The sequence below is a fragment of the Monodelphis domestica genome, chromosome 1 (genome assembly GCF_027887165.1).
Source record: "Monodelphis domestica isolate mMonDom1 chromosome 1, mMonDom1.pri, whole genome shotgun sequence".
Taxonomy (NCBI): domain Eukaryota; kingdom Metazoa; phylum Chordata; class Mammalia; order Didelphimorphia; family Didelphidae; genus Monodelphis; species Monodelphis domestica.
The window spans coordinates 472,942,207-472,962,120 of record NC_077227.1 but is presented as its reverse complement, the minus strand read 5'-3'; the positions used below and the strand labels follow the sequence as shown (position 1 = coordinate 472,962,120).

General features: G+C 42.5%; 1 protein-coding gene across 1 annotated transcript in view; it reads right to left on the bottom strand.

Annotated features, from left to right (window-relative positions):
• Nucleotides 1-535: 535 nt before the first annotated feature.
• Nucleotides 536-19,914, bottom strand: part of NOTCH1 (notch receptor 1) — a 78,149-nt gene continuing 58,770 nt past the window's right edge. The window contains exons 18-34 of the mRNA XM_003339653.4: nucleotides 18,978-19,206; nucleotides 17,422-17,623; nucleotides 16,488-16,641; nucleotides 15,865-16,049; nucleotides 14,381-14,513; nucleotides 13,582-13,839; nucleotides 13,350-13,462; nucleotides 12,577-13,145; nucleotides 11,752-12,180; nucleotides 10,887-11,035; nucleotides 9,835-10,051; nucleotides 9,430-9,517; nucleotides 9,094-9,259; nucleotides 8,095-8,390; nucleotides 5,831-5,978; nucleotides 5,613-5,710; nucleotides 536-4,009 (exon numbers count right to left, since the gene is read on the bottom strand). Coding sequence (XP_003339701.3) covers nucleotides 2,522-4,009; nucleotides 5,613-5,710; nucleotides 5,831-5,978; nucleotides 8,095-8,390; nucleotides 9,094-9,259; nucleotides 9,430-9,517; nucleotides 9,835-10,051; nucleotides 10,887-11,035; nucleotides 11,752-12,180; nucleotides 12,577-13,145; nucleotides 13,350-13,462; nucleotides 13,582-13,839; nucleotides 14,381-14,513; nucleotides 15,865-16,049; nucleotides 16,488-16,641; nucleotides 17,422-17,623; nucleotides 18,978-19,206 — 4,922 coding nt within the window. The 3' untranslated portion in view covers nucleotides 536-2,521. The remainder of the gene's footprint in view (nucleotides 4,010-5,612; nucleotides 5,711-5,830; nucleotides 5,979-8,094; nucleotides 8,391-9,093; nucleotides 9,260-9,429; nucleotides 9,518-9,834; nucleotides 10,052-10,886; nucleotides 11,036-11,751; nucleotides 12,181-12,576; nucleotides 13,146-13,349; nucleotides 13,463-13,581; nucleotides 13,840-14,380; nucleotides 14,514-15,864; nucleotides 16,050-16,487; nucleotides 16,642-17,421; nucleotides 17,624-18,977; nucleotides 19,207-19,914) is intronic.

Here is a 19,914-nt window from a genome sequence, read left to right as displayed (position 1 = left end):
TTATTGAAAAACAAGTTTAGGTAGTGTCATTTGGATTTGGTTTCAAGGTGGAGTACTCTTAGAATAAATATATGAGGAATTATTATATGTGAAAGAATTTGGAAAATGCCCTAAGGTGAGTGCCAAGTGCTGTCCATGGTAGGGCAGGAAGAAGTCACTAGTGTGTAAGATCAAGGAAATCTTCATGGAAGTGAATGTATTTGAATATTTAGGCGAGATCCAAATAGAACAAAGTTATTTTCTCTCCTATCAGATTCTTGAACTCTATTATATACCTCAATAGTCTATACTGACTTCTCTATTTGAACACTCAAAATGGTAGCCTAGACATTGAACACATTCTAGTTTGTTCTGAGATTTCCCATTACTTCTGAAGAGATAATGGGGATACCCTAAGTTATCTCCATTGAATTGGGAATTAGGAATGCAGTTTGATGGCTCTAACTTCCCATTGACCTTCAACCACTCATTTATAGAAGAGAACTCGGCTTTTGTTGCTTCATAATCCAAATGAAAGGAAGGGAGAGGCCACCAATCACCATGCTCAAATTTAGTAAAATCTAGACAACAACATCATTTATTACAAATCAGTTAACAAAAACAAAACAAAAAGTACATAACTTTTTATAATCTACAATTTTGCATGTAGATAACTTTATTAAAGAGTTTCTTTTCTTCTTCTGTAAACTACAGTCTAGTTTATAAAACATGAAAAGAATCAACATCATTTGATGTTTAGTCATGCACATTAGGGATGCCACAACATCACTGCTTGGGAAGGTGCAGGCTTGGAAAACTGGCCATCTGACTTGGCCATCAGGGAGGAGAGTTCTTTTCTTGGTCAATAAACATATAATCCCTGCACATCTAGGAGATTCTTCAGTTGCAGGCAGAGAAATATTCTGACATCTCTAATTGGCATGAAATATTTAAGACTTGTTCATTTAGATTTTTGAAACAAAATCCACCTTTTAAAAACTTATTTACAAACATTTAAATTGCCATAGGCTTATACATTAGATTACAAAGTTGTTCTTTTTTGCCTTCCCTCATGCTCGAGCATTTCACCTCCTAACCGAGATGCACTACTCTGAACAGACAGGGTCCAATGGCCAAAGTTACATTTAAAACAACTTCATTATCCAAGTCTTCAGCTGCATTTTCCACTCACTCTTCTCTAGTCCTTAGGACCAGAGGCTTCAGTGCATACTCCAAACCAGACATGGCTACCACAAACACCATGCATCCCAAAGCTGAAAAGGATGTCTGGTTGACTCAAGCACACAGCCTAGACTGGTATAATGAATTTGTTTAAAAAAATAAAAACAACCCACCAGAAAACCTTTATGCAGGTAGTTAAAGTGTCCTGGCAAACTTCCTATAAAAAAATAGGAGCAGAAAATCAAGGTGTGGTATACCAAACCCCAATCCCAGAACCTGCTTGGTCAATTATTTGCTGAACTTGAAAAAAGACATTAAAAAAGTGAGGTGTTTCTTTTCCTTTGTTGATGCCATGCACAGTCCTGTTTTTCTTTCTTTTTTTTTTTCATGAACAGGTGCCATATGGTCTGTGAATTCTATTAGCTTAATAATTAGCACAGGTCTGCAGGACCAATTGATTGCCTGCATATCAGTGTTTAAATAAAAATTAAAAAACCCCAAACCTTTTATTTTTTGAGAGAATAAGAACCCAAAACTACATAATACTGAAACTGTAAACAAAGATTCATGATTGGGACCATAAAATGTATCCTCAGCATGCCAAAGGAAACATTTTAAAAAATTTCATACAAATCATTCCATTTTAAGATACCTCAAATTCATATTAAAGCCAGACATGCAAATTAAAAAGGACTTCTGCTAAAGGACTCAAAGTCTCTTTCCTTGACTACTGTTAGGTTTTTGGAAAAATGTATATTTTACAACTTCTACTTTGCAGAGACAAATGTTAACCCATTGATACAGAAAACACTGGAAAGATCAAGAAGGCAGTAGGTGGTACTGGTAGGTGTGGGATGGGGCCAGGGAAAACTGTAGGCTCACAGAATTTTTTAAAAACTTTTCTGCATAGCTGGTTTAAAAATAACTTTCTCCTCTCTCCCTTCCCTATCATTTACCTCTGGGTTTGGAAAGAGTATCAATAAATAAAAGCAACTTCTAAATCATGAATCTTTGCTTATCTTTACAAATACACAAAAAATCATCATATTAAAGAAAATCATTTTTCTAAACATCTAGTTTTGTTTTGAAACAAATGTTTGGACTTTTTATCACTACATAGAACATATAAATAAAAAAGGCAGTGTTTTCATGTAAAATAAAAGTACATAAATAAATACTAAAAAAAATTAAAATTTTTGTCTTTATTTTGTATAAAAACATATAAAAAAAGAAAAGAAAAATGAATCCTTCAGTCAAATCACAGCATCCTCATAGCATTCCCAAATGTCTTCTTTCCTCTTGTGTTTCGTAGGAAAGAAAAAAAAAATCTCAAGTTTTGTGGTTAGACAACACCATGTGTTCACTTAAAAGCATCTGGAATGTGTGCTATCTGTGACTGCATACTTGTAGGTGGGCTTGATATGCCTTCTGACCAATCGGAGATGTTGGAATGTGGAGAGGAGCTAGACCACTGGTCTGGTGACTCTGGGGATGGGGTTAGGAAAGGATGATCAGGAACCTGAAGCTGGTGACTGGGTGTGTTGTCCATGGGGGAAGAGTAACTGTGCTGAGATGGTGGTGTCAAGAACTGAGTGGTAGTCATGGGCTGAGAGAGGGAAGAGGGCAGGGTTGTTGGCAGGATCTGGGTCTCCTGTGGCAGAATGGTGTGGACAGCCATGCTACTGCTCCCCAGCTGCTGGACGTCTTGCTGGTTCAACTCGCTGCCAAGGAAACTCTGGCCAATGTGGCCAGTTGTGGTGGAGCTTGTGTTGTGCTGCTGTGGTGGCTGCTGCTGCTGTGGTTGCAAATTTTGCTGCTGCTGCAAGTTTTGCTGTTGTTGCAGATTTTGCTGCTGTTGCAAGTTTTGCTGTGGTTGGATCTGCTGTAGCTGTTGGGCCTGCATCATGTGGGGCTGAGTGGCCAGCCGGGTGTTTGGCATGCCTTGGTAGCTCATCATCTGGGACAGAGTAGTGGTGGAAAGGCCATTGTGGAGTGGCCCCAGGATGTTGTGCTGGAGGCTCTGGGGAGGTGGGTTGAGAGGCCCAGCTGGGATGTTTCCTCTGAGTGGATTATACTGGTTTTGGACCATCCCATTCTGGAGTCGTGAGAGCCACTCACATTGCCCATTAAGGCTGGCTGCTCCACCAACTGCGAAATTCATAGACCCGCTGCTCATTACAGCACTGGGACTGGAGGCAACAGGAAGGTGGGACAGGCGAGGGGGCACTGCATCAAAGCCCAAGCGGCTGGCGCTACCCAAAGCAGCCATCTCCTGCTTCCCAGCCATGTTCAGGTGGTTGATGCTTAGATGGGCATCAGGCATGCCGGGTAAGTGGTTGAGGGGCATGGATGGGGACTGCTGGAAGGGAGAAGTCATCAGTGGTGGGGATGCCACATCTGACAGATAGCCATGGGGTGACTCAAGAGAGTCAACAGGGGACAGCACGCTGGAACTGTCCAAAAGGCAACCTTTCCCATCTTGAGATTTTTTCCTGCGGGCCTTGATGTCTTTGGCATCCTTGCCATTACAACCGAGTCCCTTGGTGCTGGGTTTCCGGGCCTTCTTGCCCTGAACAGCCGGCTTCAGGTTGCCAATGTAACTGTTGGGGGAACACAGGGGAGGAGACAAGGTGGGTGCTCCCAGTGACCCATTGTGCAAAGGCGGGCTGCGCACCAAATTGTATTCATCCAGAAGCCGCACGATGTCATGGTGCATCCTCTCCTGGGCAATATCTCGAGGCAGCCGATCCATGTGGTCAGTTATGTCCCGGTTTGCAAAGTGGTCTAGCAGAACTTTGGCAGTCTCATAACTCCCCTCTCTGGCTGCGAGGAACAGAGGCGTTTCTTCCTGAAGAAGAGACACAGAACAAACAGCTGTTTAGGAGAGAAGTCTATAGTACCTTAGATGAACTGAAACCCCACTCTCTGGAATGATTTGCAATTACGAGCCCTGGCACATAGGATCTTAAAGAGTTGGAAGGAATCTTAAAAGTTTACAGAGGCCAAACCCCTCATTTTACAAACGAATACACTCAGATCTGGAAGAATAGAAGTGACAACTAGATGGCAGAGACACATTTGAACCCAGGTCTTCATCCAAATCCAGTGTTTCTATAATAACCCAGATCATCTGTAGTTTAGATTATGTTTGGTAGCTTTTCTGAGTCTAACAAAATAGTCTACTTTCCATTTTATCCAAAGTAAATGTTTTAACCCAGGGGAGCTCTCTCTCCATTCTCCAGTGGGATATGTGAGTTCACAAAAGGCAAATGGATTTCAATATTAGTCATATCATAATTAGGGAGGAATATAAAATGGTTCAAAGCAAACATTCATGCTTCTCTACATCAAACTTAGTAATTATTTGGCACCCTGAATGATGATTCAAATTATTATATCTAGATCCAGAAGGAACAACAGAACAAGCTGGGTAAAGCTAGGCAGATTGGCTTCCACTTCCTCTTGTGCACAAAGGGGCTAACAATACCAATTCCCCTAGTCACTGAGCTACTGGGTTGAGGATCAAATGAGAAAGAAGAAATTCTAATCTCTCAAAGTGGTAGGGAAAGCATTTCTACTTGTTCAGAAGTCATTGGTTCATAGGATTTAGAACCGGAAGGAACCTTACTTTTACTAGTATTTGTCACCATCATTTTCCTTATCTTCTCTGGTAGGGTTCAGACCAAAATGACTTTGGAACAAGTCCTTATCTTGCCATTATACTTTTACCTTTAGTTATTTACTTATTTTAAAATTATTATTTCAGAGAAAAAGAAAAGCAGTACTATTGAAACCAAAAATCATTCTCCCTTTATCTTTATCCTTTCCCTGACCCTTTGGGGTAACATTCACCAATCCTGATACCTATGGAGCAGGTGTTCCTAAAAGGGAACTGAGGTTCTTTAGAAAAGAAAAAGCTGGAGGGCACAACTTCACCTTTATCTTCAAATATATAAAGAGAGGGAAGGAGTGAATGAGGCCAAATATCCTCTCCGGGCAGGAGGATTGAATATGAGAGTTGCTTTTTGTATTGCCATACAATAGCAGAAGGCTGAACCTAAGGACCCAGGATCAAAGGATTTACTACTGCATGAGATTGTAAGAGATCATCTAGTCCAAATACATTAAATGATTTCATTAAGGTCACAGAGTTAGTCATAAATGACACACACTCACATGTATACATATATGTCATATACACGGGTACATAGAATTCTTTAGAGTAAACATCCTCATTTTGTAGATAAGGAAACTGAGGCCTAGTGGTTAAGTGTTTATGGTCCCATGGCTAGTAAATAGCAGTCAGGATTCAAATCCAGGTCCTCCTGTGACATTGTACCATCTTCTAACTCTAGGATCTGATAAAACTCAACTTTTAAAATATCAATACTTTCCCCCACAACCCTGCCCAAGCTGTCATTATAGGCATGCAGCCATGCAGACTTGTCTACCTTGTTGTTCTGCATGTCCTTATTTGCTCCATTTTTCAGCAGTACAACAGCAGCATCGACATTATTTACTGCAGCAGCCCAGTGCAGGGCAGATTTGCCTAAGGGAAATAAGGGAAGTAGGTCAAAACATACTTAAGCAGTTAAGAAAATAGAAAACACCACCCCACTCCATCCCTGAGGCTCTCTTCTTACTACCACTTCCATCCCGAAGGACCTACCCAGGTCATCAACTGCATTGACATCTGCATGGGAGTTGATCAGGTCCTCCAGCATGCCTTCCACTGCCAGGCGGGCAGCCAGAATCAATGGAGTGGTCCCATCATGCATTCGAGCATCCAGATCTGTAGCTCTATTCCGGATCAGGATCTAGGTACCAAAGGAAAACAAGAATTTAAGAGTCAGGGGCATGACAGAGAAGAACACAACTAAAGAAACATGCAGGAAAAGATCAGGTGCCTGACCAAAGAATACAGGGTTGGACACATAGTGGGCCTGAAATATAGAAAGAGCCTAACTGAATGAAGAATGGGGGGTGCAACAAAGGAAGGGACAGGGCCATCTGATATGTATATGACTTAAAAAAAGTATCTCTTCTAACCCCCTGTCAATCTCACCACACCAAATATGCCAAATCCCTTTTCAGAGGCCAAGATTATTGTTCCATGATGGGTGATCATATGAAAATTCCCCTGGAGAAGGGGCACAGCAATTTAAATTCCCTCCTGAACTTTGAGTGATTGATCCTAAGTGTCTAATGGCAGAATTTTTCCGGAGTTGCCTCTCAAGTTTTCTTCTCTTGTTAAATTGGTAGGGGTAGATGATCATGGAAATTCCTCCTAGTTCTAATGTCTATGATATTTTCCTGAGAAGAGAAGCTGATACAGAAGAGAGGGGGGGAAAAGGCCAAGTTTAGTGGCTGGTAGCCTTAGGATTGCTTCAGTTACATTACCATTAGGCCAGGGGTGACCCTGAGTACAAGGTTCAACAACCTATTTAGATCTGAGCATTCTTAGAAAAAGGTAAAGAGGAGAAAAAGTATCTACTGAGCCAGAAATGTCTACTCTGTGTGTGAACACTGTCATACTCTCTTCAATGGCATGGAGGAGATATGAAATAGAGGGGGAAGGGACAAACAGAGGAAAAGAGGAAGAAAGACAATCATGGGGAAAAGGGAGTTTGTGATTTCCATTAGAAACTGCTCCTGGGTTTCAAGTAGGTCATGGTCAACACAAACAGTGGTATATAAATAAGTAAATCAATCTTATTTTAGATGCATTAAGAAAGCTCATCATCATATACTGGCATTTTATAGTAAATTATCATTTCTTATTTTGTCATTTGCATGAATCCAGCTGCTCACTAATTATATGACCTTGAGAACTGCATGACCTCACCTTTCTGCTTCAATGTCCTTATCTATAAATTAAAATTAGCCTATATGACCTCTAGAGGTCCTTCTTCTAATTATGATTCTAAATCCCAATTTTCAAATGTAACCAGTTTGCTTCATAATTCTGATAGGCCAGCAGGGAAAGAACATTCTTCCTGCTTAAGGGAAAAATGGCTTATACCTTATTCCCTCTACAGAGCAGCAACTCAAAATTAGAATCTATTATCACCTTGGAGGTTCCCCAGCCTCATATTCATTCATTGCACAGAACATGAAATTGCCACAGTAAACCCACCTCACGGCCACAGGTAATACTCTGGCATAAGTACATAGTTCTATAGATAAAGGAAGGAGCCACAAAAAAAGAGAAGAAAAAGACTGGCTGGATATGGATGTTGCTGGCTTGGGGAGGAGAGCCAAGAGACCCCATACACTGTTCCATAGGCTCGCAGGGACACCTAGGTACCAGATTCTAGAGCACAGTTCGAGGTTCCCCCCTCTCCCTTAACTCCCTAGCAAACTCTCCTATGAGGACACTATTTGGGAGGGGTCACCTTCCTTGACATCATCTCATAGATTAAGGATGTTCCCAAATATTTCTTGCTTTCTCTAGTAACATGCTATAGTTGCATCAAACATTTATCTAAGCCCCTTCTTTATAGACTCTAATACAGGCTCCATAAGTTTACAACCTAATATGTGAAGGATGATTGCCTTGTTTAAGTTTTGAGAATGCCCCACCTCTCTCTAGTTCTAGTACAGAGGTTTGGTGTCCATTCTCCATCCCTCTTGAATCTTTCATGCTGGCCCTTGGTACACATGCTCATCTCACTTCCACCTATTAGAAACCTTTGTTCCCTTCAAAACTCTGCTCAAGGGTCACTTTCTGCATGGTGCCCAATACATATTGGCTACTGAATGTTTATTGATTGATACCTTCTCAGCCTCTAACCAGACTAATAATTTTCACCTAAGACCTTTTGGGGCTTATGAGGGACTCCATAATGAATCTCGTGCCCCCAACCCAGCTTTGGTCCCAAGAATTCAGGGAAGACAAAGAATGATGCTTCAGAGCACCTGGAAGGCACCTACCTGGAAGACCCCCTGAGCATCAGCAGATACAGCTGCATGGAGAGGAGTCCGGCCCATGTTATCCTGAATGTTGGCATCTGCACTGGCCTCCAACAGACGTTTGGCTGCGTCTGAACGGGAGTAGCGAGCAGCCAGATGAAGGGCTGTCTCCCCAGTTCGGTCTGTTTGGTTATGTAGGCTAGCTCCCTGGTAGATGAAGTCTGAAATGACAGCTGGAGCATCCTCCTCTTCTTCACTGTTGCCTGTCTCTAAGCCCCCTCCGCTACAGGAAGCAATCATCAGCGGGGTGAAACCATCTATGAGAGAGGCAGGAGAATGTCCATTTAGTCTAATATTGCTGCAGTCAGTTTTGCACTCCAAGACAAAATATAACTCTTCATCCAAATTTTATTTGAGTGTGAAGCTTAACAAAAAGAACCCATGGAGTCTAGTCTCAGTTCAGTCAATGACCCCACCATCTCACTTCATTTAATATCACACCTCTGTTTCTTCACCCATCAAAAGCAACATTTGCCCATATGGAATGATGTTTTTAAAAATCCTGTGACTAAGAGAATAATGCTCTGGCTTCTTGAGAGGCAGCCTGGGTGACATGTAAGTTCCTGGAGGCAAGAACATTCAGATATTCCATGTGCTACTCAAAACCTGAAATTGTCTTGAGAGAAAGCTGGGGATGGGGGTGGACCACACACACTTTTGTGTTGGGAGTCTTGAGAAGTTTCCCACAACCTTTTCTGAACTTGAAATCTAACGGAACTGAAAAGAGTTTCCCCTCCCCATTCAACAGAGCAGGCTTTCAGAATGTTGATCACACCATGTTGCTATTGACCTTCTGTGTGTGGTGGAGGAAAAGGGGTGGGAATTAGAGCATGCCAGAGAAGATGCTGCTAATGGATTTGGGGAAAGGACTGTGCCAGGGGCTGTTTATATAAATAGACCTTCGAACTATGCTAAAGTAGAGAAAGTGTGAGGAGCTTTTGGGAGGAAACGTCTCCTTACCAGGACCTCTGACATTGACATCCATACAGTCAGCATCAATCTCGCCCTGGGGTGGGGTGGGAGCCATGGAGGAGATCCGGAGGTCAGCAGCATCCAGATGCTGCTGGGTCCACTGCCGGTGATCTGTCTGGTCATCCATGTCTGGAAGTGTGACTTGTTCTTCAAACTGGACAAGAAGAGAAGGGAGTCAGGTAGGGAAATCAGGCTTCAGGTACTTCAGGGAGGAAAGCTTCAACTAAGTATATATCCAAATACTAGGAACTCCTGGGCATCAGAAACCAACATTATCAGGGCCTCTCACTGACCCATCACCAGCTGGCAGGCAGCAGAGCTCACCCTGAATTTCTTGGTCTCCAGGTCATCATCTCCCCATTCATTTTGGTTGTCATCCATCAAGGCACCGTCGGAGGCATTCTTCAAGGGTCTTTGGAAAGGGTAGAGGAAAGGATAAGAGTGAACTATGCTCACTGAGAGAGTCTGGGAACATTTCACAAGACTCCTCCCCAGCTCTTTCCCCTCTGGACCCCATCTACAATTGCTCAATACACTGAATGGCTACTGCTCTCACAGAACATAATCCACCATGCAAGAAACGGAAAGGGGAAGTTTCCCTGGGGGAAAGCTCTTCCCACTGCCCCAGTTAAAGAGGACAGTGCCTGTTCCCAACATCCCACCCTCTGCCTGACCTCTGCCCATTTTCCCTAGAATTAGATGGGTTAAAATCCCCGCTGTGTGACTTACTTCAATCCCACAGAATCCTCGCCTAAAGGCTCCCGCCGTTTCTTCTTGCTGGACTCGGTCACTTTGAAGCCCTCAGGGAACCACAGCTGGCCATGTTCCCTGCGCCGTTTTCTTGACACCAGAACACCAAAGCCAATGAAGGCCAACAACACCAAAGCAGCCACCACCACGTACATAGGATACAACTGTGAGGGCTCCGGGGAATCCACTGTCTCACCTACAAGGGAACAGGGCAAAGGAATGCACCAGAACATTGAGCTACATATCAAGCCAGCAACCGGGGTAGTCAGATAGAGAGAAATTAGTTCATAAAAGGTAACTCACTAGCTCTATATCATTCTCCCCCAAAATAAGGTCATTTTATACATGATTAATCAGAATTGCAAAATATCACTAAATTCTCTCCTGCACTAGCCCACTGTATCTGGAGACAGCTTTTACTTTTTTCTCCTTTAAGGAAAAGGATTAGCAAACTTCAAATCAGTGCACTTGCATTGAGCTGTTAAGACAAAGGATTTAGGGGGGATTTTCAAGATACAAACTTCAACTCCTCACATGACACGGATCAATTCTTTTTTTTTTAAGCTGTAATGATTTTGAAATAATACCCAACAAAGGAAAAAGGCTTGGCGGGGGGGTGGGATGACAGTAGAATGTGAAGAGTAGATGAGGACAGAAAGATAGATATTCTAGTTACTATGATTTATCAATAAGCTTACTTCTCTTAAGATGTACCATTCCTAATAGCTGGCACTGTTGGTACCATGGGGTGTCTCTCTTGTACTCTGTTCAGAGCTCTGGAAAATCTTCCAGAGTCTGGAACAGCATAAGTGGGACACCCATCAGACCGGCAGAGAAGTTGTTTTAGCTCCAGTCTTTGGAGAAATTAAGGCAGATTTAACCCACTCCCTCAAAAAAAAAAATAATTCAAGGCTTTTATAGACCTGAGAACTGGCTAATGAACAAACCAGGCAGGAAATCTAGGAGGAGGAAAATTCTATTCTACATCCCACTGAACGAGGCATACCCTAGGATTTTTGGGGTTCACTTACTCTGTACAGCTTCTATTTTATAGGGGATATTAAGGTTCCCCATAGAAGCCAAAGCCCCCAAGAAGGCTGCCACATCGGTTGCACTCTGAAAACACTGGGAGGATGACTGGATACATTGACGGTTATCAATTTCCAGATAGACAATTGATCTGTATGGATAGAGCACAAGGAAAAGTAAGAATGATGGTTGGCTACAAGTGAGAAAGGCAGTACAGTTTTCTTTTCTTTCCCCTAAACCCTTTGCTTGGTAGTCTATATCCCAGAATCAACAGATTTCTTTTAATCCTTCTGAACAGATAGGGCAAAAAAAAAAGTCTCTGACCTAGAAAACTTTGCCACTGAAAAGCTTGGCAGTTTCTAGACAAAGCAACATTTGATTCTATATGACCCCATCTCAATGGTGATGGACATATGACTCAAGAAAGGAAATTCTAGGAGGAACTCCCTCCCCTCCAAGAACTACCACCCTTCAGAGCTGTTCAGATCATCTCTCCTTTTCAAAGTAGTTTCATATATACCTCATCTCATGTGATATTCACATTAGTACAACATGGAGAAACTGATGCCAAGTCAGGAGAAATGAACTTGTTACAGGTAGTAACAGAGATAGAAGTATTATGATAATAGGACTGAATGTTGATTAAACTTGATCCTCTTATGAGAGTTATCTTTTTCCCTTCTTTGCAAAGTGGAGTAGGGGGCATATAATGTCAGTTTTGACCATTGATTAAGTTTTACTGAACTGGCTTTTCTTCCTCTTTTTTTTTTTTAAATCATAAGATGGCAATGCTGAGAAATGGAAATGATATAAAAACAAAGATTTAAGATGATGAATGTTGGGTCCCATAAAACCCTCTACTCTCACCCTCGGATGTCCATCTGGTCCAGCTCCCTCCGCTGCCTCCCTCCAACTCGGGAGTAGAGAGAAGTTTTCACTTTATTGAAGACGGTACCGGGCATGTCAGCCCAGCTCTCTGCAGATCTCTTAATGTGGTGTTTCTTCAGCTCCTCTGCATTGCCATAGTAGGGGAAGATCATGTATTCTCCCTTGGCATTCTTTTTGAAGACTACATTGGTGTGCAACACTCGGCTGAGCTCCCGAAGAAAATGGAAGGAGTTGTTCTTCAGGTTTTCTGGGAGCATGAGCACCACCACCACTAGGGTTCCATCTGCCAACTTCTCAGGCATGTTGTCGGCGCAGTCCAAACCATCCCACTCGCACTCGGCATTGTTGCAACCCTGGTCACAGTGGCCATCACTGAAGTGGTCCTTACAGTACTGGTCATACAGAGGACTAGAGGGAGAGGAGGACACAGTTATCTCCTGGCCACAGATTCTTCCACTGTCTCAAATGAACAACAGCCTGGCTGCTTAGAACCAACCACCAGGATACCATTTGGAATGGCCCCCAAATCTATTCCCCCCAAACAAGCCAGAGATGCTTTCTCAATTGTGAGCTTTTGCTTATGCTCTTCCTCAACCAGAAGAACTAACCCCACTGTCCCTCCTTCCTATTGCATAGAGGGATGGGTAGGACAGGAAAGTCAGACTTTTCTTAATCACTAAATCTCATCAGGACACAAAAATAAATTTGACTCTTCTATGGACAGCCTATAAAAGGCCTTCTAAATCCCATGAAGCAAGCCAAAAATAGAAGAAGAAAGCATCTGGAACGGGGAAAGAGACTTACTTGCACTGGACCTCCACTTTCTGGCAATCAAAGCCATCAAACAGGCAGCCAGCATTGTTGCACTGGCTATCACAGCTGCCATCATTGAAGTACTTCCAGCACTGCAGGGACTGAGTGCAATTCTTCCAGGGGTCGTTGAAGTTGAGGGAACAGTCTCCACCATCCCAGCCACAGGCATGGTTATTACACTTGCCATCACAGATCTTATTGCCAGTGTCCTTCCTGCACTCAGGGATCTCACATTTCTCCTCAAATTCAGGTGGAGTGATGTCTCGCCCCACACCACCCAAGAAACCATAGTCTAGGATGTGGCATAAAAGCCCATTGAAGTTGGCAGGGCAATGGCACTGGTAGAAGGGGCTCTCAGGGATGAATTCACACGTGCCCTGATTATAGCAGGGGTTAGAGATACATGGGCTGCTCACTGGGTACTGGCACTCAGGGCCTGTGAATGGCCCCAGGCATAAGCACTTAGAGCTCTTCTGGCCAGAGACACAAGTGCCCCCATTCATGCAGTGCAGGCTACCACAGGTACGAGAATCGTTCTCACACGTGGCACCTTCGAAGCCCTGGGGAGAAAAAAAAGAGTTTATGGTATCGCTTCTTCCTAAGGCTCATAATCCAAGATTTACTATATCCCAAGGGGTTCTGGGAGACATCTAGGACTGTCCAGATGATCAGATGGATAGTCTTGAAGAACCCACCCTATCTTTAGTCTTTTTTCCTCCTCTCCCTCCATTCTGCCAACCCCACAAAATCACAATCCTACGTACAGAAGGGCAGTTACAGATGAAGCCACGTCCAGTGTTGGTGGCCACGGCACAGGTCCCACCATTCTTGCAGGGCTTGCCCTTACATCCATCAATGACTGAATCGCAACGGCGCCCTGAATTAGTGATAGGGGATACGTGAAAATCAGCCCCTCTTACTTATTCTACCCCAACGCTTCTTCCACCCACCTGGTCCCTAAAACCGTTTCTCTTCCATTGTTCCTTTTCTGCCTACCTGTGTATCCTTGCCGACATTCGCACTTATAATCATTGACACGCTGTACACAGTTCTGAGTGCCATGGGGATCACAGGGGTTAGAGAGACATTCATTGACATCACCTTCACAGCGCTCTCCAACAAAGCCAGGAGGGCAGTTACAACTGTACCCTCCAACCTGGTCAACACACTTGCCGTTATTGAAACATTTTGGCCCCCGGGTAAGAGGGTCAATAAATGGGTTGCAGTCATCCACGTTGATCTCACAGTGCACACCTGCGGACACCCCACAGGAAGGAGGAAAGTGAGTACTCAAAAGACCAACAATACCAATTCCAGTTAATAAATGAGAACTATGAGGCCCCAAAGGATAAAAATGACTTGCCTAGTCACTGGCATAGCCAAGACTGGAACTAAGAGCTCAGTACTCCCTGAGCATAACGTTGCATTTCAATATTGAGAGGCAGAATTCAGGAGGAGGCATAGATATGGGAGCTGGCAGGTTTATAAGAAGGCGACTTGGTCATTTGGGTTTGACCTAAGCATGGCCACAGAGGGCAAGGAGAGCCCTAAAGGAGGGATGGCTTCAGCTATGGGAAGACTTACCACACTGAGGAGATGAGTGGTAACACACATAGATATGTGGTCACTGGCAAGCAAGAGATCTGAAAAAGGCTGCTAACTCTGAGGTGAACACTTATCCTTACAGAGCTTATCTGGCTCTCCTCTCTAGCCTTCTGCACGCTTGCATATTCTTTATTTGCACTTCCCCTGAACAAACCCAAGACCTTTTATGGAGTAAAGATCCCTCCCTTACCTTGAGTCCCTCTGGGACAGGAGCACTTGTATGTATTGATCAGATCGATGCAGGTGCCACCATTCTGGCAAGGGTGGGACAAACACTCGTTGATCTCCTCAGAGCAATTCACTCCATGATAGCCAGCGACACACTGAAAAGGGAAAAACATCACTGCTTGGTCCTGAATGGACTCACCTGCCTCAGGGGGCTTAGCCATTACAGGGCTGAGATAAACACAGAATGTAGCTGTTCTGGGCTTCCATTTCCCTAGCCCCTGCAACATTCAAAGGAGAAGTCAGAATAGACTTCAAAGTTCAGAGTCAGGGCTCTTTTTTTTAGACCCTTCCCTTCTGTCTTAGAATCTATACTAAGTATTGTTCCAAGGCAGAAGAGCTCTAAGGGATAGGCTTTTGGGGTTAAGTGACTTGCCTAGAGTCCCATAGCTAAGAAGTATCTAAGGCCAGATTTCCCAATTCTAAGCCTGCCATTCTATCTACCGAGCTACCTCAGTGCTCAGGGGGTGTTTCTTTGTAAGAAAATATCTATTCCTGCCCAGAAGCCTTCCCTCACTACCATACCACCTTGTTCAACAGTGAGAAATCCAAGCTCTGTATACTATGTCCTGTATTTTGTTGCAACTGCTTCATGCATGCCAGTGTTTTCTTCTGTCTACAGTGTGGGCTCAAGGACAGATTCCACCTGTCTCTCCTCCCTTGCCTTTTTTTCTACCTCCCTAAAACTTTCTAACATGCCTATTTTCCATCAGGAAAATCACATATTTGTTTTCTACATCCTATAGAAATCACATTATCCTTAAAATAGTCTGTATCCCATTTTTTTCACAGGCTAACTTAGGTCAACCTCCCCTTCCCCTAAGTCCTGCGATCTATCTATTTTGGTGCCCAGTTCAAGACCATAGCCTTCTCTGGCTATCAATTATCTTACCTTTTCCTCCAAATTAAGTGTCTGAGCCAAAACCCAGGTGTACTACTAGTCTCTCTTGGACCAGTCTTACCCTGTGCTGGTGAAAGAGCTATTTTTTTTCCTACACTCAAGTTCTCTAATGCCTCAAAGGCTATTTCTGCAGGGAACAAGCTTCTGGTAAAACCTGACTACTGAGCAGAAATGCCTTTGTTTGCAATAAGAGATTATGTTGTCTGAGGTCCAGCCTAGCTATAAAAGTCGAGATCCCCCTTAGTTTGTATTGCAGTAATGGTATTAGAAGAAGATGGCAAAGAATATGAATAATTACACAGTATGAATCTTCCTAACAATACTATGAGCTCCTCAAAGCCTGGTGCCATATGCCCAGCATAGGCTGCAGACACAGTAAGCCCTAGTTAGACTTGTTGACAAAGTTTTCAACAACTAGTACAGTCCCACCAGTGAAGATGGCACTCCCTTTACAGGACAATGGAGTCTCTAATGGCATTGCCAAGTATCTATGGGAGTGTGTTTGTTGTGTCTCTCTGGTAGTGCCAGTGTCTCGTGTTCCTACTCACCTCACATGAATAGCCTCCCAGATAGTCTGTACAGGTGGCTCCATTCTGGCAGGGATTGGGAGAGCACTCGTCTACCTGCTCCTCACAGTAGCTGCCTGTATAGCCTGCCTGGCAGCGGCAGTAATGGGTGTTACCAGTGTCCATGCAGAGCCCAGAGTTCCGGCACAGGTGCGCCACATCTGTATCTATAGAGAAGAGGAAAGAGGCCTCAGTCTATGGCAATAATCAAAGAACTGTCTAATAGGAGATGCATTTTTTTCTTTAGCTATCATGAAAGAAAATACAAAACACTCTTAGTCCCATGTATGCCTCTGATTTCTACAATGATAGGAGATATAAGTTTACGAGTATGAAATGACATTTTTCTCGTTGTAATTATTCTACACATGACTTCAGCCCCCAAGCACTGTGTGTGAATTAATAAGCAGTAAAGACATAAGCTGTGCTCTGTGGGTCCAGCGGCATGGTCAAGTGGCTGGTCTCTGGAGTTTCCATAGACAATTGTCTGGATCCAAAAAACCTTGGGAAATGGTGCCTATGCAACAAGCATGGGCCTGCGATGAAACACCTTATAAGCCCTCCATACCTTCCTTGCTCACCCATCAATAGGAAGAGCACCTCACCTTGCTGCTTGGCAGCCACCTCACAGGACACACTGGGCACATCACAGTAGAGGCCAGTCCAGCCACTGTTGCACTCACAGCGGTACAGGTTATTGGTCTGCCAGCACTTCCCACCATTCTTACAGGGTGATGAGTCGCACCAGCGCACCAGGTTCTGGGGATAGGAAATGGCAAATCAAATCCTTCTTCCAGATGGGAATTTAATCTATTAAATTCTTGGACAACTAATAGTCAGACCATGTTTTACATCTAGATTTTCTTTCTAAAGGTATATGAGTAGTTATAATTTCAACTGTATTTCAGCTAAACACCTAAATAGAGATCTGCATTAAATCCTCTTAGAAAGGGAAAAAGCATTTTGCAAAATGAACTGTCACTCCCTAGCTTATCTCCTCACTGTCCCCCACAAATATACCATATCCACTTTTCTAGAACCGAACTCCTCTCATCACCTGGAATGCCTTCCTCCCTACTTCCTTCTATCTAGCCAAATCTTACCCACCCATCCTTTGAAATCTAAATTGAGTCATCCTTCTTGATAACTATTCTACCCTTCCTTTTGAAGGAAGAATTTAAGGGCCTTGAGGTTGTTTTTCATTATTTTTTTAGAATCTCAGAATCCTCATCTAGTTCAAACCTCTTCATTTGACAGATAAGGAAACTGAAGCCACAGAGAATGAACTCTCACCTAAGGTCACACAGCTATTTGGTAGCAAAAAGGCAAACGAACACTAGAACCCAGAACTTAAGTCCAAAGCTCTTTCCACTCTACCTCCATGTCCACCTTGCCTCTTCACTACTAATTCTAACTACAGGTTTTCATACATGAGGTTTTTGCTTAATGTAGAGTACAAATCCCTAAAGTATAAACAGATAGGAACACTAGGGCTCTGTCTGAACAACCTAACACATAAGCATAGTGAGCACCAGTTACCTGGCAATTGAGACCTGTATACCCTTGGGGACAGGTACACTTGTAGGTGCCATAGCTATCCTGGCAGGTACCCCCATGTAGGCAAGGGCGTGAGTCACACTCATTTATGTCATGTTGACAGTAGCTGCCTGTGAAGCCTGGTGGGCACAGGCAGGTGAAGGTGTTGATGCCATCCACACAGGTGCCCCCATTGAAGCAGGAGCTAAAAGCCAAAGAGTACAACTATGAGTTATAATCACAACAATGAATACACCACACTTCAATTCAAACCGGCTAATCCCATGGCCATCTGCAAAACATTTCACTGTACAGGCATGCTTGCTTTCCACATACTAGATACTGTCTAAATAATAATCTTTGCAGCAAGTATATTTTCTTTCTCTTTTTAGTTTGAGATGTCTATGGCACATTCAATTTATTATTATTATTAGAATATCAGGGATTCTTTTTTTTTCACTCTCACCTTCCCTATCCACCAGAAAAAAAAGATAAAGAAATACAGAACTATGATATTATCACAAAAGGATAATTAAGCAAGTTTAAATTAAATTAAAAATCCTATATTGGTCACGTCTAAAAATGTGTTTTCTTTTTCAAGTTAAGTCTGTCAATTTTCTGACATGAGGTAGGTAGTGTTATCCACTATCAGTTCTTTGGAATCATGGTTGGTCATTGGGTTGATCAGAATTAAATCTTTCAGAATTGTTTACCTTTAGGAAATCAGAATCCAAATACTTCTAAAAGGTCTTTTTGGTTCAAGGGTGAAAGTTCTCTCTACTATGCCTCTTTGATGATTCTACATTGTATTTCTTATAGCACAAAAGTATGCCAAAGCAAGTGCATTCCCCAAAATACTTTCTTGTATATCTTTATTACATAATAAAAAATAATAACAGTTAGAAGGCTGGAGGCTGCCTGGAAGATCATCTAATTGAAGTCCTTCATTTTAGAAATAGAGGAAACCAAGGCTTAAAGAATGGAAGCAACCTGCTTAAGGTCAGGTGAATCTGAAATCTGTCAGAAAGTTAGCAAATAGAAATGGGTTCGAATCAAGATGTGATACCCAGTGGAATCATGCATTGGCTATGGGAGAGGTGGTGGGAGGGTGGGGGGGAGGAAAAGAAAATGGTCTTTGTTTCCAATGAATAATGTTTGGAAATGACCAAATAAAATAATGTTTAAAAAAAAGGTTAACAAATAGATTCAGTCAAATGCTTTTGTGACTTAATTTCACATTTGTTATAATGCACATTCATTTTCATTATTTCACCACATGCCATGAAGTAGGCAGAGTATTTATTGTTGTCTCCATTTTACTGTTGGAAGATTTGGGGGGGGTCTGAGGTCATTTGTCCAAAGTCTCAAAGCATGTAAATTAGTCACAAGACTAGAAAATCTCTTAGCTCTCTACCCAGTTTGGCTTCCACAACAAACACATCTCTCATTTCTCTAAGTAACACGAAGAATGCATTTCCCCTATAATTTCCATGGAATTGAACTGACAAAATAAGATGGGGCATTTTAGAGATCTCTGCCTCATTTACTCCAATTCTCACCTCTCAGTACAGTCTGGAGTATTGTTCTCACAGTGGATTCCACTGAAGCCAGATGGACAGGTGCAGGTATAACTGTTGACACAGTCAGTGCAATTGGCCCCATTCTTACATGGGTTACTGGCACACTCATTGATGTCTTCCTCACATTGGGGACCTCGGAAGCCAGGTAGGCAGTCACAGAAGGCAGCATTAATACCATCCGAGCAAGCACCACCATTATGGCAAGGATCTAAGGGGTCACACAGCCACAATCAATTGCAGAAAACGATCAACCATCATATGAAAGATTATTACAAATCACCAAAAAGACCAGAATGAAAGTAATTCTAAGCTTTCTGCTCACACTTCTCAAAGGGGCAAAGACAACAAAAGAACAAAATGGTTAAAGGTTAACAAGGCTAAAGGAAGACAGGCACATGAACATATCACTTAATAATCCTGTGAATTGATTTCCTTAATCTGCAAAAACAATTTGGAACTAGGTAAGAAAAGTCACTAAATTTACCATTTGACTCAGAGATCCTACTTCAAGGAAGTCAAAGGCAGAAAGATCTTACTAAGCCAAAAATAAATAAATAAAAGCGTCCTTGTTTTGTTTTGGTGGTAGCAAAAAACCAGATAAAAATTATTGTCTATTATTAAATGGGAATGACTAAACAAATTATGGCTCATAAGCCCAATATAATATATTGTACCATATCAAATATAAAGCAATACAAAACATGTGGGAAGACTTAGATGAACGGAATGAAATGAGAATTTATATCCTGTGACTCAAACTGCAGAAAAGCAGTTGGATTCTAAATTAATTATTGATGAATGATCTCTGTTTCATAATAATGAACCACATTTCCTGTTTCAGTAGGGACAGCACAAGATAGAATGTGGTATGTATTTTCTAACATGGTTACCAATTGATGGGTTTTGTTAAAGGTTT